This window comes from Camelus dromedarius, chromosome 1, assembly GCF_036321535.1.
Source record: "Camelus dromedarius isolate mCamDro1 chromosome 1, mCamDro1.pat, whole genome shotgun sequence".
In the NCBI taxonomy this organism is placed as follows: Eukaryota; Metazoa; Chordata; class Mammalia; order Artiodactyla; family Camelidae; genus Camelus; species Camelus dromedarius.
Window position 1 is genome coordinate 19,468,635 of NC_087436.1, and position 15,595 is coordinate 19,484,229.

Consider the following 15,595-nt stretch of genomic DNA (forward strand, 5'->3'; position numbering starts at 1 on the left):
TAAACTACAGGCCACTGGCAATTTTTGTAAGCAGTGACTAACTTTGCTTTACAGAGTCAGTGTTTTGAGGTTTTGCATAGTGGGGGATGGGAGAATGAGAATCTGCTTTTCCTTTTCCTATTTACTTTCAGTGAGTTTTTCCCCCCATTTATTTTCTCTATAGGCAGCTGCAATATTTAATTCAGCCTTTGGAAGTTTTTTGGTAAGTAAACATGGTTTAATTTGTCTATGATAACTTTTGCTTTGTTGTTGTTTGTTTGAAAGATTTAGAGAAAATTGGACTTATTTATTTATTTATTTATCTATCTATCTATTTATTTATTTATTTATTTATTTATTTATTTATTTATTTATTTATTTATTTATTTATTTTTTACTATTTGGTTAAATATAAAAGTTCTTGAATCCTGTCATGTGCCATTATCCATGCCCTGAAAAAAATTAGTAAATAAAGGAAACGTTCTTTTACAATATAATTTGGAGGCTTGGGTTTAATATTCCATTTAATACGTTCAAGGAATCAATTAAAACACTATGTGTCTCCTTATAGAGGTTATATCAATATATTGATCGTTTAATGAGGTCCTTTAGATTATTATTATTTTGTATCATGGGACTGAGGATTTGGAAAAGGAAACCCGACCCAGCTGGTCAGAAAGAGAATGCTAATTTACTTGTTGACATGTCATTTATTTTGTACATTTCACTGTCAAAGAAGCTACTGTCTTGGCTACTTCTGAGAAATCTATGTGAGAAAAATTTGAAATGAGGAAATAACTAATGAGTAATTTGCAAGAAAATGCAGTATTTTCTGCCATGTGAACCAGAAATTGTATATAAAAAGATTAAAAATAGTTCATCTTTCATAAGTAGAACTGATATATTTATAAGGACACTACTATTTTAGCATTTTCAATCATTATGTTTTAAACAGATGATGTAACAAAAACTTGGTTTGTATTATGAAGGAAAGAGAAAGAAACTGAGTTTTCTGTCAATTGAGTAGTTTATTTATGCCCTCCTAAATCTTTGTTAAATTCAGGAAGGTAAATCAGAATATTGTATTTTTAAATATATAAATCATTAACAGATATGTGGTATAGTGATTTACAAAACATTGAGAATAAAATCAGTGAGGTATGTAAACTGGTTCATGAGTCTAGGCAGAATGTCAATTACTTCTATTTAAAATACTCTTTATGTCACTTATTATTACATGTATTTAAATGCAGTTGAAGCTTTGAGACATATTGTTACGTAGTGTTAATTCTGCACAGTGCTATATATAGCTTTTAATGTCCCAATGTTACAGAGCTTTTAATAATGTAGCTTCTGCAAAATAATATACTTAGATCCTATCTTGTTTTTAAAGAAATAGTAACGTTATTCCTGATGGTATATTATTCAGTTTTAAAAGAGAGATTGTAGAGTCTATTTAATGAAAATGATCCTTTGAGCTCCTTACTTTATACTTGGTAATATTTTATTATCATTATGTTGCGTATCCAAGTATTATTTTCTATATGTTGTCCCAATTGACAAAATAATATCTGTAAAATATGATCTTGCTGGAAGCCAACTTGTAATATGGTTTGGATTCATGTATATCCACTATCAAAACATGGTTTCCTCAGCTGGAGCTCTTACTCTCTAAAATGTCTGGTGTAATTGAGAAAACAAATTTGAGGCCGTTGTCTGAGTAACAAAAGCAAAATCCACTGTCCTTTGGTTGGAGGGCTGGCTCACTAAGTACAGTTTGAGCATTGCACTGACTGCGTGAACAATAACGTATGATGATACGTGTTCTACCTGGCCCAATTCTTTGGTAAGATCCAGTGAAGTAAAACTTGTGCTAGAGATTCTTTAGGATTTTTGTTACACTCTTTCACTTTTAAGAAGCTATGCATTCTCATTCCTTGGTCTTTTGCTCTTTTTCCTCTCTACCTTTTTTTTCTTACATTACTTAATCAGTCAGAAGTGTTTATTGATCTCCTGCACACAGAGGTAGTTTTCTAGTAGCTGTAAAGTGCAAAAAAAAAAAAAAAAAAAAAAAGACATGGGTCCCACTATGGTGTGGCAATAACAGGTAGAAAAAGAAATACAATGTAAAAGCTAACAAGTCAAACAGAAGTTACCAGATGATGTATGATTGAAAGGTGAGACTCTGAATTGAAAGATCCGACAGAAACAATTTTGCTCTTGGGCCTTGAAGTATGTTAGGACATAGTAGAGAAGAGAGGAGAGGAAAGGGCGTGAGCAATGACAGAGAGGCAGTCGTGTCTTCCATTTTTCATTCCTCTCCCTTTCCCTCCTTTTTCTTTCGTAAAGTTGAAAATTACCAGAAATGGTTGAGAATAAAAATTATGATTGGCGATGTTTTAGTCCCGTGTTATAAGAGAAATAATTCTATTTCTCTTTTACCCCTCTCTACCATAGTTACAATGAACCTTAGATTATCAACTGTGCACAAGTCTAAACTAAATCAATTAGAATTAGGTTTAGTTTACTTAACAGAAAAAAAAAATAGTGACTTCTACAAGATAAAGGTTTATTACTATATTATGTAGGATCTGGAGGGATCCTGTCCAGGTATGATTATGGGAGCTTCATGGTCTCATTGTGAACAGAGATACCTATCTTTCTCCTCCATCATCTGCAGCATGCAGCTTCCTTCATCAAGGTTGCCTCATGATCCAAGATAGCTGCTGGAGCTCCAGCCAAAAAGATACCTGGATAGCAAAGTCTTTACCTTGAGAAAGCACAAAAGAGCCCCCCTAAAAGCTAAATCTGCTTTCTTTAAACAGAATTCCTGGAATTCTGACACCATACTTGCAGTAGCGTCCTACTGCTGAACTTAGTCCTACGATCCTGCCTCGCCTCTGGAGAGGTTGAGACGTGTGGCAATTTGCTAAGAGCTACAAATTGGATTTCTGTTACTAAGGAAGGAGAGAATGTATCAAAGGCAGCTAGAACTTTCTGCAAATGAGCAGTGTACATCAATTACCAAGAGTTTGAAGAAAGATAAAACTCAGTTGAATGATATGAGAAGGTTTCAGGGAGAAGTTGATGCTTGAGCTAGGCTTGGGAAAAGGACTTATTTTAGAGGGAAATTCCAAATGATAGCCTTCATGTTTTATTCTGTTATTGTTAAAGGCTGGTACTTGTTAGAGGGTTTTATATATATATATGTAAATGAAAAGTATCCAACTATCCTTAAAATTTAGGATTATGGGTAGTAGTATGGTCTCTAGAGTCAGACTGGGTTTAAATCCCTAGTTGACTGAATACCATCCTAACCACATAACCTTTCCTATATATAAAATAGGGTAATGATAGTACCTAAACTATACAGTTGAGGTGAGGACTTAATGGGATAATCTAAATATATAATCTATATAAAATTCTTATATGATGTAATAAGAATAACTGATTTTGTCCAAATTCTGTTTGTTCGTGACCATGGACATTGATTAAAAGGAAGAAATTGGTCATCTGTGACTAAGCCCTGTAATTCTAAAATACACTGATTCAATGACTGTCCTCTAGTTATGAGTGACCATTTCTTTTGTATTTATAAAATGAATTCTGAAAAAGGCTATTTACTTCAGATTGCATTAAACCTTTAAATGAAAAGCTTTTATTAGAAGAATTTTTGAAGAACTCTAAGGGCATTCTTGTTGATTTTCAGACATCTGGGTATACCAAATAAAATACTGTACCTATTTATAGCTAGTTTAATAATGTCCCAGGTCTAATTAAAACACAGTGTTTTTAAGAACTAATTGTCACAGAAAACTTTTGTTTTTAAATGTAGCTAGGCCAGTAATAACCAATGATAGATGAATTCAATTTACATAAATTTCAGACCAAGAGAATATTTTAAAATCATGCCACAGAGGATTGCTTTAAGAAGTTAATGTCATTATCTCCTCCTCTCATTTAAAGTGTTTGGTTTACAATAATTGTGGAGCATAATAAGTGTTTTGAGATTTCCCTCTTGATGAGATTTTAATAATATTTGATAGTCCATCACCCTGAATAACTAAACTGTTATCAAAATTTATATATACATTTTTTAAAATGTAAAACCATATATTTCAAGTTCAACCATTTCATGTGTTGCTTCTGCATCAAAAGAAAGATTAAAAAAATAGATTTAGATATTGTCAACTTTTTGAAAAATTCCAATTGAAAAATCATTTCTTTTTAGAAAGATTCAACTGTGTTGAAAAAAAATTGATCACATGATTTGTTAGACCTTAAGCATTTTTGATTTGGAGGCTAAATTCAGTGTTTCCATGTCTTCAAGAATTATAAGATAAAGTCTAAAAGGAAAATGTAGAACTTTTTCTTTTTAGACTCCTTGGCTTATTTTATTTTTGGTAGCTCCTACTTTTAAAGAGAAACCCTAGTGAGTAACAAAGTCAAAATACCAAATTGAGTTTCTGATAGCTATGTTGTACAACATTATAGCAATTCATGGCAACATAAATTAAGGATTTCTGAAACAGTAGCAAAGAGTCTAAGCAAAGTTAAATCATTTTGGTGAATGTATAACACCTAGTCTAAAAAACATCTTTGAGTCACTGTTTACTTTCTAAATCTCTTCATTTAAATGATCAAGAATGGTTTTTTATACAATTCTCCTTTAAAATAGTCACTGCCTGAACCAGAGAAGCTATTCTAAGATGAGTAATTTTCTTTCTTTTTTTGCCAGACCAAGGGTTAAAAGAAACTCCTTACCTTGAGCTGAAGAACTAGCCAGCACATATTTTTCTTCCCTTGCTCGATTGTTCTGTCTTCCCTCTTTGCTTTAGCTGGTCTGCCGTTACTACTCAGCTTTGTAGAAAGATTTGTATAGTTAAATGATGCTATTACAGTTGTTGAAAGAAAAAAGTCTCAATCACAAATGCCATGTTTTAATAACTTGGGATATGTGTTTTTACCTTCTTTAGTCTTCCTTTCTTGTACAGAAATGTGCTCAGCCGCACTCAGAACGGTCAGAGAGGAAGCACATTAACACTGTTACTAGTTGGCTGCTGTGTACCACTGCTCTTTAAAAATCAGATCAAGAATCTCAAATGTTAACAAAGAACGTTAAGGGTGGTACCATGTAGGACACAATTGTTAATTTGGTTTTCCTTTCACCTAAATCTAGGATGTCAATTTTTAATTTAGTTTATGGAATACTCATTTTGTGCAATACTGAAAACCTTGCCAATTTTTTTTTTTCTTAACTTGCTTAAAATCTTAACCAACCCAAATCATTCAGTTAAAGTCTTGGTTTCCCCACAGAAGTTCCTGACTTGTTTGTAAAACGGGTTTTTATTTTCATTAAGCTTAAATGCCAGAACAAATGAGCAAACAACTGAAGTTTTGAGCAATATTCAGGACCACCTTCCAGGATGTTATTTCAGGTTTATCCTTTTATTGCTAAGGACTTGATAAAACCAGGATTTAAAATAACTTACCCTGGGCTTTAAAATAACTTCTGAGCTATATTCAGACAATGGGAAGCTGATTTCTACCTTTATAAAACAGAATCAATCCATCATCATGCTATGCATTTTATTCGATCACCAATTTGGGCAAATAAACATTGTAAAAGCTGGATTTCTGAGAACAGACTACTTTCTCTTAAAAAAAGAGTATTTTTCTATTTTCTCAGAGTCAGCTAGATTAAAGGTACTTTTCTGGGTACTGAAGCAAATACACAAAACATAAATACGTGAAAAAATAAGTAACAGTAAAAGAATTAAGAAAAGAGGGAAGACAGGAATCACCTTGAAGGTAGTGTCTCCCAAATTTCAGGCACCTTTATGACTTTTGCCATGTCAACTTATTATTTGTATTATTAAATTAAAAAAATTTTTTTTAAAAATTTTAATTTATTTTAAGGCAAAACTCAACATCAGCATGACAAATAAAAACCAGTTTTGTCATGAACAGCACATAACTGAAATCAAATCAAATGGAAAAAAAGCTGTTGTCAATTTGCAGCTAAACTCTGTTGCTTACAGAAGGCTCTGTGTCCGATTCCTGCCCTCCTTTTGGTCAAAAGTGAAGTTAGCGTCAGTACCAAACCAAGAACTGTCTCCTCCTACAATCTGAACGATTGAAAAAAGATTTGTTTTTACAAAGAGAGTAAGTTTTATCACTAATTGTCTGTGTGTCCTGTAAGTCATCTTGCTTTGACCTCTACTTTGGACAGCAATGTTCTTAGACTCTGGGAAGCACTGGTCTCTAAGGTCATTTCTCAATCATTTCAGCAAAAAAGTGAATTAAAACCGTTTGAAGAGGTCAAATGAGGGAACCCTCAGGATCAGGGACTCTGGCAACATGAACGTGTTCATGTGTCTTTTATTAGAGTATTTTCTACCTAACACTTGTCCAGAAAAGCAGTATGCATGTGTGTCTAACATGTTTATAGAGGTAAAAATGCGCTGTAATGCTCAAATACGGAAAACCCTGTATTAGCTACATTTGGATTTGCTTCTCAAACAAACTCTTGTCTAAAGTATAGTTATGTTAAATAAAAAATGGTCTTTGTTACTTTATAAAAATGTTCAGAATCCTTACCTACTCCATTTTAGCGGCATGATGTTCTTTGCTGTCCGACAGGACGTGTGTAGCAACTAAATGCATTAGTCACAGTGACCATTTTTCTTGCAAATTTGTGACATAGATTTAATTATAGAAATGACCAGCAACTTACAAATTTAATTTTGGTGGAGGCTGAGACAACTTTTTTTTTTTTTAATTTTAATAATGATGGATTTTTTTTTAAAGCAAAGATTTTATTACTATTTAAAGAAATCTACTGGTAGAGAACTAGCCAATTGACTGAAGTTATTTTATTACCCTTTAACAAATGCCATGTGCTTTCATTTTTATTTGTATTAATTTTAAAAATGTCATCATTCCCAAACTGGAAAAGTATGTGCTCTTAGGCTCATTTAGGTAAAAATGAATAAATATAAATTTGGTGGGGTGGGGGTAGGATGTTTGTAAAGGGCCTCCTAAGGAACGTGATCCTAGTAGTTGGTTGAAAGCAAGACTATTTCCTTAATTTGAACCCAACTGAACTGCAGAACTACTTAGTCTATGGCCTTTAGCAGGAGATACCCATTAACCACTAAATGATGATAATGAGGTGGAGAACTTTTATTTCTCTGTTTCTATTTCTCCAAACTAAAAATTTACTATGATTAACCTGGTGATTAAGCTAGCATTTGGGGAATGTGAGGATAATAGTGTGGTGAGCCAAACAATAAAGTTTCCTGTCTTCATCTGCGTTACAGATTCTTTTTTTTTTTTTAATGCCTTTATTTATCTAAAAAATTTTTTTTGATAGACTTAATTTTTTTAGGGCAGTTTCAGGTTTACAGCAGAATTGAGCAGAAAATACAGAGTTCTCACATAGCCCTCCCCATGCACATGTATATACTCCCCTACCCTCAACATCCCTCATCAGTGTGGCATATTTGGTACAATTGCATCACAGATTATTAAGGTGAGAATATTAAGTCCAGTGACTGAAGGGTGGGGAGGAGGTAGTAATTTTCCATTCTTAATATTCCTCATTGACTTAGACCCCACTGCCATTCCCAAATAAATCTGGGCATGGGAAAAGAAGCAGGAGGGCATCAGAGGATGCATTAACTGTGTAAACTTGTGGATTATACCCACCAAACAGAACCATCCCTTTAATTACTGGTCTTTTTGATGAAAGTAAAGCTAGACATCTAAACTCCACTGTGGACTCAGGTTTTCATGTAAACATCTAGCACTTCTAAAAAACAATGGTTTGTGTTATTAGAAATGGCAGATTGAAGAGAGAGGAAAATACCATATGGTATCACTTATATGTGAAATCTTAAAAAAAAAAAAAAAAGACAAGTGAACTTATTTACAAAACAGAAGCAGACTCACAGACATAGAAAACAAAATTATGGTTACCAGGAGGGAAGGGGGTGGGAAGGGCTAAATTGGAAGTTTGAGATTTACAGGTAGTAAATAATATATATAAAATAGATAAACAAGTTTATACTATATAGCGTAGGGAACTATATTCAATATCTTGAAGAACCTATAATGAAAAGGAATATGAAAATGAATATATGTATGACTGAAACGTTATGCTGTACACCAGAAATTGACACATTGTAAACTGACTACATTACAATAAAAAAAAATGGGCAGAGGAATAGAATTTTTCCGCAGAAGACATACAGATGGCCAATAGGCACATACAAAGATGCTCCACATTACCCATCATCATGGAAATGCAAACCAAAATCAGAGTGAGATATCACCTCACTTCTGTTGGAATGGCTGTTATCAAAAAGGCACAAATAACAGATGTTGGCAAGGATGTGGAGAAAAGGAAACTCTCGTATACTGTTGGTGGGAATGTAAATTAGTGCAGCCATTATGGAAAACAGTATGGAGGGGCCTCAAAAAACTAAAAAAAGAACTATCATGTGACCCAGCAATTCCACTCTTGGATATTTATTTGAAAAAAATACAAACACTAATTTTAAGAGGTACATGCACCCTAGTGTTCATAGCAGCATTATTTACAATAGCCAAAATATAGAAACAACCTAAGTGTCTATCAACAGGTGAATGGATAAATAAGATGTGGCATATACACACAATGGAATACTACTCAGCTATAAAAAAGAATGAAAATTTGTCATTTATAACAACATGGAGGGTACTATGCTAAGTGAAATAAGTCAGACAGAAAGACAAATACTGTGCGATATCCCTTGTATGTGGAATCTAAAAAATACAACAAGCTATTTGTAATATTTGTAATATTACAAAAAAGAAGCAGACTCATAGATATAGAGAACAAACTATTAGTTTGGTAAGGGATTAAAAAGTACAATCTACTATGTATAAAATAAATAAGCTATGAGGGGAAAGGACAGGGAGGGATAAATTAGGGGTTGGGGATTAAAAGACCCACGTTACTATATGTAAAATAGATAAACAAGGACCTACTGTATAGCACAGGGAACTATATTCAATTTCTTATAATATATAATGGAAAAGAATCTGAAAAGAAAAAAGTATATATATGTATGTATATGTACAATTCAATCACTTTGTTGTACACCTGAAACTGACATTGTAAGTCAACTACACTTCAATAAAAAAAATTTTTTTTTAAAGGAGTGTAAAATTCCTAGATGTAAATGGCATTTTTCACAGTGTGATTTCCCCAAGCATTCTGGTTCTTAATCATCCTTAAAATTCAATATTGTATGTCTGCCAACTTAAATGCTTTTAAAAAGCAGCTTATCAGATACTAGAACAAGTTTCTAAGTATATCAAAGGCTGGCTTAGAAAAGTACCTTATGGAGTATGAAAACAAATACATGCATGTATATTCAAGATCAGGACATTGTGCTGCACACCAGAAACTGAAACATTGTAACTGACTGTACTTCAATTAAAAAGAAAGAAAGAAAGAAAAATACCTTATGATATGTAACTTATTCTGTAAAAATATTGTGTTTAAATTAACTTTTTAAAAGCTATTATAATTGTAGTACAGTTAACTCTCCATATCCTCAAGTTCTGCATCCAGGAATTCAACCAACCAAGGATTGAAAATGTTCAGAAAAAAAAATTACAGAAAGTTCCAAAAAGGAAGACTTGAATTTGCTGCAGTGGCAACTTATTTTTACATAACATTTACATTTTGGTAGGTATTATGAGTAATCTAGAGATGATCTAAAGTATATGGGAGGATATGCATAGATTATATGCAAAAACTACACCCTTTTATATAAAGGACTTGAGTGTCCATAGATTTTATTATCCACAGGGTTCCTAGAACCAATCCCTGCAGATACTAAGAGATGACTATATGTTTAATATCATATGAAATCACCAAACCATTTTCCAAAGTGGTTCTACCATTTTACATTTCTACCAAGAATGTTTGAGGAATCCAGCTGCTCCATATCCTGGCCAGCCCTTGGTATTAGCAGTACTTTTTATTTTAGCCATTCGCATAAGTGTATCATGATATGTCATCATAGCTTTAATCTGTATTTTTCCAATGGCTAATGATGTTGGACATCTTTTTATGTGCTTATTTCCCATCTGTATATCTTCTTGGGGGAGTATCTATTCAAATCTCTTGTCTATTTTTTTATGGGTTGTTTTCTTATAATTGCATTGTGAATTTTTAAATATATTTTGAACACCAGTCATTTATCAGGTATGTATTTTGCAACTGTTTTCTCCTAGTCTGTGGCTTTTCATTTTCTTAATGGTGTCTTTCGAAGAGCAGAAGTTTTCAATTTTGATAAGTCCAGTTTATCTACTTTTTTCTTTTATGGCACATGGTTTTTGTGTCTTCTCTAAGAAATTCTTGTTTACCCAAAGTCTCACAATTCTTCACCTGTGTTTTCTTCTAGATGTTTTATAGTTTTTGTTTTTACATGTAGGACTCCAATCCATTTAGAGTTAATATTTGTATATGATGCCATATATGAGTTGGGATTCATTATCTTGCTTATGGTTGTAGAAGTTTCAAGTTTTTCTGTCTCTTAAATATATTCACCTTTCCTTTCCTGGATCTTTCCATAGCCTTTATACTTATAAAGCTCTTCCCTAGTCACAATGTCAGATAAGGTTTCACATGTATTTTATCTTTATAGACAAAATGTGTGTCTAATATATGTTTAAAAGCAAAGCTCATCATATAGGAGTTCAGTAAATACAAGTGACAGTTTGAAAGTATGTCTCCTGATTTAGGTATCATTGGTTAAAGAAGTCAGTGTCTGTTGTGGCTGTCCCTGCTGTTTTTGTTCCCATGTAAGTCCATCTTTGTAGTGATACTTTTATAGCTACATAGTGATATATATACCTGCCCCTGGAAATAATTAGATTAGTATTCATGACTGTTAAAAATTGTTTCTCTATCTTAGGATATTACCCATGACATTAATATAATTATCTTAGAAAAAATTACTTTTTGAAGTATAAAATGGGGACGTACATAAATGAGTAATTGAAAAAACAGAGGACTTACAGAAAAATTAAAAAAAAATTTGTGTATTGGGGAGTAATTAGGTTTATTTATTTGCTTCTTAATGGAAGTACTGGGGATTGAACCCAGGACCTCGTGCATGCTAAGCAGGCACTCTACCACTGAGCTAAACCCTCCTCCCAGAGGACTTTAAGAAATAAAATGTATAATTTTGAAAACCTTGATCAATTTGATTTTAACTTTTATAATGGAACAGGCTCTACTGATCAGGGGAAAGAAATCTCTTCATGATGAGAATATGGTGTCTTGGAAATTAAAGTCAAAGCATCACAGATGTCCAGGCTCATGAAATGAACATTGATTCATATTTTACATGTCCACTAATGGTTACTCTGAGGTTGCAGTTTATGCACTTTCTTTCTCTTTTGACAGAACCACATACTTGTTTACTTTTCCTGGGTAGCGTTTTCTGTGATGTTTCTAGTAAGCAGAGTAATTAAAATGAAAATGCCCACTGTGTTTACAGTTTTCCTTTATGAGGGCACTTGATCTCATGGTCAGAATTTGTGGTTTAGTTTTTTATTATTCAGACAATTCTCTTGTAAGTAGTTATTTTCCAGCGTTCCTTGGTTTTCACTTGAAAGCTTATGTTATTCTTCTTGTCTATTCATTTAGCAGAGATAAAGCTTATTAACGTTATTGTGCTTTTGGTAATTCTCAAGAGCCAAGGTGATGCAACATACCTTCTTTCTCACCATCCTATATATTGTTGTGAAATAAACTATCTTCACATACTACTTGTATATGTCACTCTTATGCCTCAATGCCTACAGTGACTCTTAACTGCCCATCATCCAACTAACTATTCTGGAGTCCTCCCAGTACAACCCATCCCTTCTCTCTTCAGTATCCTTCTTTCATACCCAGATTAACATTGACTCACTGTTCCCCTCCCTCTCCTCTAACACTTGGGGCTCCCACCTCTTTACTTATACTGTTCTCATCCTTTCCATATCCTATCAATTTCTCATAAGCCTGTCTGCCCCTTGAAAATTTCTCCAGCTTTGCTTTTTCTTTATTTAGCTCTTGAGATGACTTCCCATCTAGATTATAACTGATTGATATAGTTGGTTTAAAATTCTGATCTTGTCTCCCACCTCTGTTTCTTCCTGTCATCTTGCTCTTATTTTTTTTCTAAAGTACTTATCTTCTAACATTATATATTTATTTAGTATTTTTATTGTCTCTCTTCTTATCCAAATGAAGACTTCATGAAAATGGGTATTTGTTTTGGGTGGTTTGGTTTACTGCTCTGTCCACAGCACCTGTAGTATCTGGCACATGGTAAGTACTCAAAAAATATTTGTTAAATGGATAAGACATGGAAGTAACCTAAATGTCCATCAACAGATGATTGGATAAAATTGTGATGTATTTATACAATGGGATACTACTCAGCCATAAAAAAGAATGAAATAATGCCCTTTACAGCAACATGGATGGACCTAGAGATCATCATACTAAGTGAAGTAAGCCAGAAAGAGAAAGGAAGATACCATATGATACCACCTATATGTGGGATCTAAAAAAAGACATAAATGAACTTATTTCCAAAACAGAAGTAGACTCACAAACATAGAAAACAAACTTATGGTTACTGTGGGGGAAGGGAGGGGTTGAGGGATAAATTAGGAGCTCGAGAATTACAGATACTAACTACTATATATAAAATAGATAAGCGGCAAGGTCCTACTCTTTAGCACAGGGAACTATATTCAATAGCTTGTAATGACCTATGATGAAAAAAAATATGAAAGGAAATATGTATGTATATGTGTGTGTATAACTGAATCACTATTCTGTACACCAGAAATTAACACAACATTTTAGACCTACTATACTTCAATAAACAAAATAGAAATCACCAAATGAATGTTATTTTAACCACTCTTCTTCATACAGCTAAGATTGTAAAGTATCTTATATATAATATGCACTTAAAATGCATGCTAATTATTACAACTGTATGTTGAATTAGTTTGACAAAAATCCCAATATCACTATACACCAAACTTTTCTTACTTATGTTAAAGTGATTTTAAATTGTGAGCTTTTAGTCTCAATAGAACATATACTGTAGCCATAGAAATTTGTGTTGCTTTATATTCACAGTATTGATTTGGAATGAAGGTGCAAACTCATTCCCACATCTAAATTTGATATTGGGTAGTTTGTAAGATTGTCTTCTTATAGTAACTTCCTGTGAGGAGACTCGGGCAAATCACTTTTATGGATTACTAACCCATATGCTATTATCACTGAAATGATTTATTTTAAATATCAGGAAAGGTTTTCATGAAAAATTGCTGCAAGTTTGATTAATACATATATATTTATAAAGAGCTGGAGATTTATAAATAAAGGGATGTAGTAAGTGATTGCCATTATATAGCATTTTAGAGAGTTGTTGCACTGTTGGTATTAAAGAAAAGGATTTTATCATTAAAGCTTATCCTTTAACAACTTGTGAAATATATAATTAATATATAATTAATAATTAAATGTGACAAGTGAGAGCCAGATTTCTAGGTAATACTGAAAAAAAATTGTACAGTATAGAGAAGAAGTGAAAATACAAGTAAGTCTGAAAAACAGAAGAGCTAATTTGATGGTGTATAAAAACGAGATCAAATCCGTATCTGAGAGGCATTAGAAATATTTAGAAAGCAGAAATGACCAAAGAAACAAAAAGAAAGGAAGAAAAAGAAAGCCAAGGTGATAATGAGGAAGCAGATAACTTGAACTTGCAATATGATATGACAGCCAATGAAAGCTAATGCAGTTCCTTCTTTAGAGGCATCATGTTACAGCCGTTTGCACTTGAGTTTGGTAGGTTCATGATTCAGAATATTGCTTTGACGTTGGTCTTATGTTGTCAGAGGTCAAAGTTTGTTAAGTAAGATAGAGAAAATAATGAAGATGTGACTTTGGCTGGAAGCATTTTGGAGAGTGATATGTACTTCTATACAATTGAGAAAAAAAAAAGAGAATTTTAAGATACTAAAGAAAGAGATGTAAAACTGTAAATCAGACATAATTTTTCTCCTGGGAGAGCTGGTTCCATTTTCTTATGATAACCTAAAAGATACATTTGTGCCATGTGTATTTGTTATAGCAGCCTAATAAGCTATTCAGAATTCCTGATCGGTAACTGCAGTATATGAATTTGGAGCAGGACAGCTTTTCAACCTTTCCAGTAACTAAAATCATCAATAGGAAAAGTTATTTCTTGTTTACTGCCTCCCCCGTTGCCAGTAGACTTTTGTTACTTTTCTTTGTTCTTCATTTACTTCTACTTCTTTAAACTGAAGAGGAAAAAATGGGTAGAAATAATGAAAAACGTGAGAGAAATGTATGTAGAGGCTTCCTGCCCTTTAATTCACCGGTATTTTCCCTTAAAGATGGTTGAATCCTGATTCTGTATCATTAAATGTCTCAATAGAATTTGGATCCATATCTTGTGTAGTTTCGAGCTAAACAGTTGTTGAAGTCAAAAGGTTAAATTTCCAGCTTTAAAAAAAAATTGAATAAAAAGTCCCACCAGTGCAGAGAAGTGGTTTTTTAAAAAGGGGCTGAAGTGTGTAACAGTAGAAAACATCTCCATTAGGAAGAATACTTCCTCTTGCAACAAAATGCTATTGTTTTTGATATGAAGTTTCAAGATATATTTGAAAAGTATCATGAAGATCTCCCTAAGAAACAATCTCAACAATTACTAGTCTTGAAACAAATCTTCTATCATGTCTGGCCTTTTTTCAAATTCTATCAACCTGGTGCCATAATCACTAAGGGTTTTTTAGTGACAAAAATACCATAAACTAGTGAAAATCTCAAGTAGTATTGTGCCTCTCTGCCTTAGTTTTCCTAGATGTTGTTAGCCTTTTATTTATTTTTTTTGAAAAAAAAATATATGTATATTTTTGAATATCTGTTGTATGTCGGGCACTTTTTTTTGTCCAACTATTTTTTATTTTTAATTTTTATTTAATTTATTTTTTTGGAGGGAGGAAATTTTATTCATTCATTTATAATAGTGGTACCGGGGATTGAACCCAGGACCTCCTGCGTGCTAAGCACACACTCTACTGTTGAGCGATAACCCTACCCCCAGCCTTTAGTTTCTATATGGAGACTGTAAGTAGTGAGACACCTAACATATATTTTGATAAGTGTTTTTAAAAATACAAACAAACTAGAAGGGGAATTTTTCTCCTTAAAGAAGAAGTTGGATGCCACATCGTTTTAAAGGAAGTTTTTCTTTCTCTGTTGGAAATCATTCTTGATGCTTCAAAAATCTGACCCCTTTTCTTGACTTAAGTCTTTGCTTGGCATGATATCATCCCTAAGCAGAATTATTTCCAGTAATATTACTGTTTTTTTTTCCCTTGGTCTATTTGAATCATCCATTTTTAAGATACTGAGCTCCTCAGTGCCAGAGGTATAGGGGACATGTACTTCGTAAATTTACTACAGTCCTGTTTCAGAAACTGATTTTGTGGCTCCATCTTGCAGGGATGAACT

The 15,595-nt window shown here is 32.9% G+C and overlaps 1 protein-coding gene across 3 annotated transcripts in view; it reads left to right on the plus strand.

Annotated features, from left to right (window-relative positions):
* SLC10A7 (solute carrier family 10 member 7) overlaps positions 1-15,595 on the plus strand; it is a 221,951-nt gene that overhangs the window by 70,771 nt on the left and 135,585 nt on the right. For 2 of the 3 annotated variants that reach the window (XM_010982654.3, XM_064492030.1), the window contains exon 5: positions 164-202. The exons of the other annotated variant lie outside the window; for it this stretch is intronic. In XM_010982654.3, the coding sequence (XP_010980956.2) occupies positions 164-202 (39 nt within the window). The remainder of the gene's footprint in view (positions 1-163; positions 203-15,595) is intronic. 3 annotated transcript variants of the gene reach the window in all.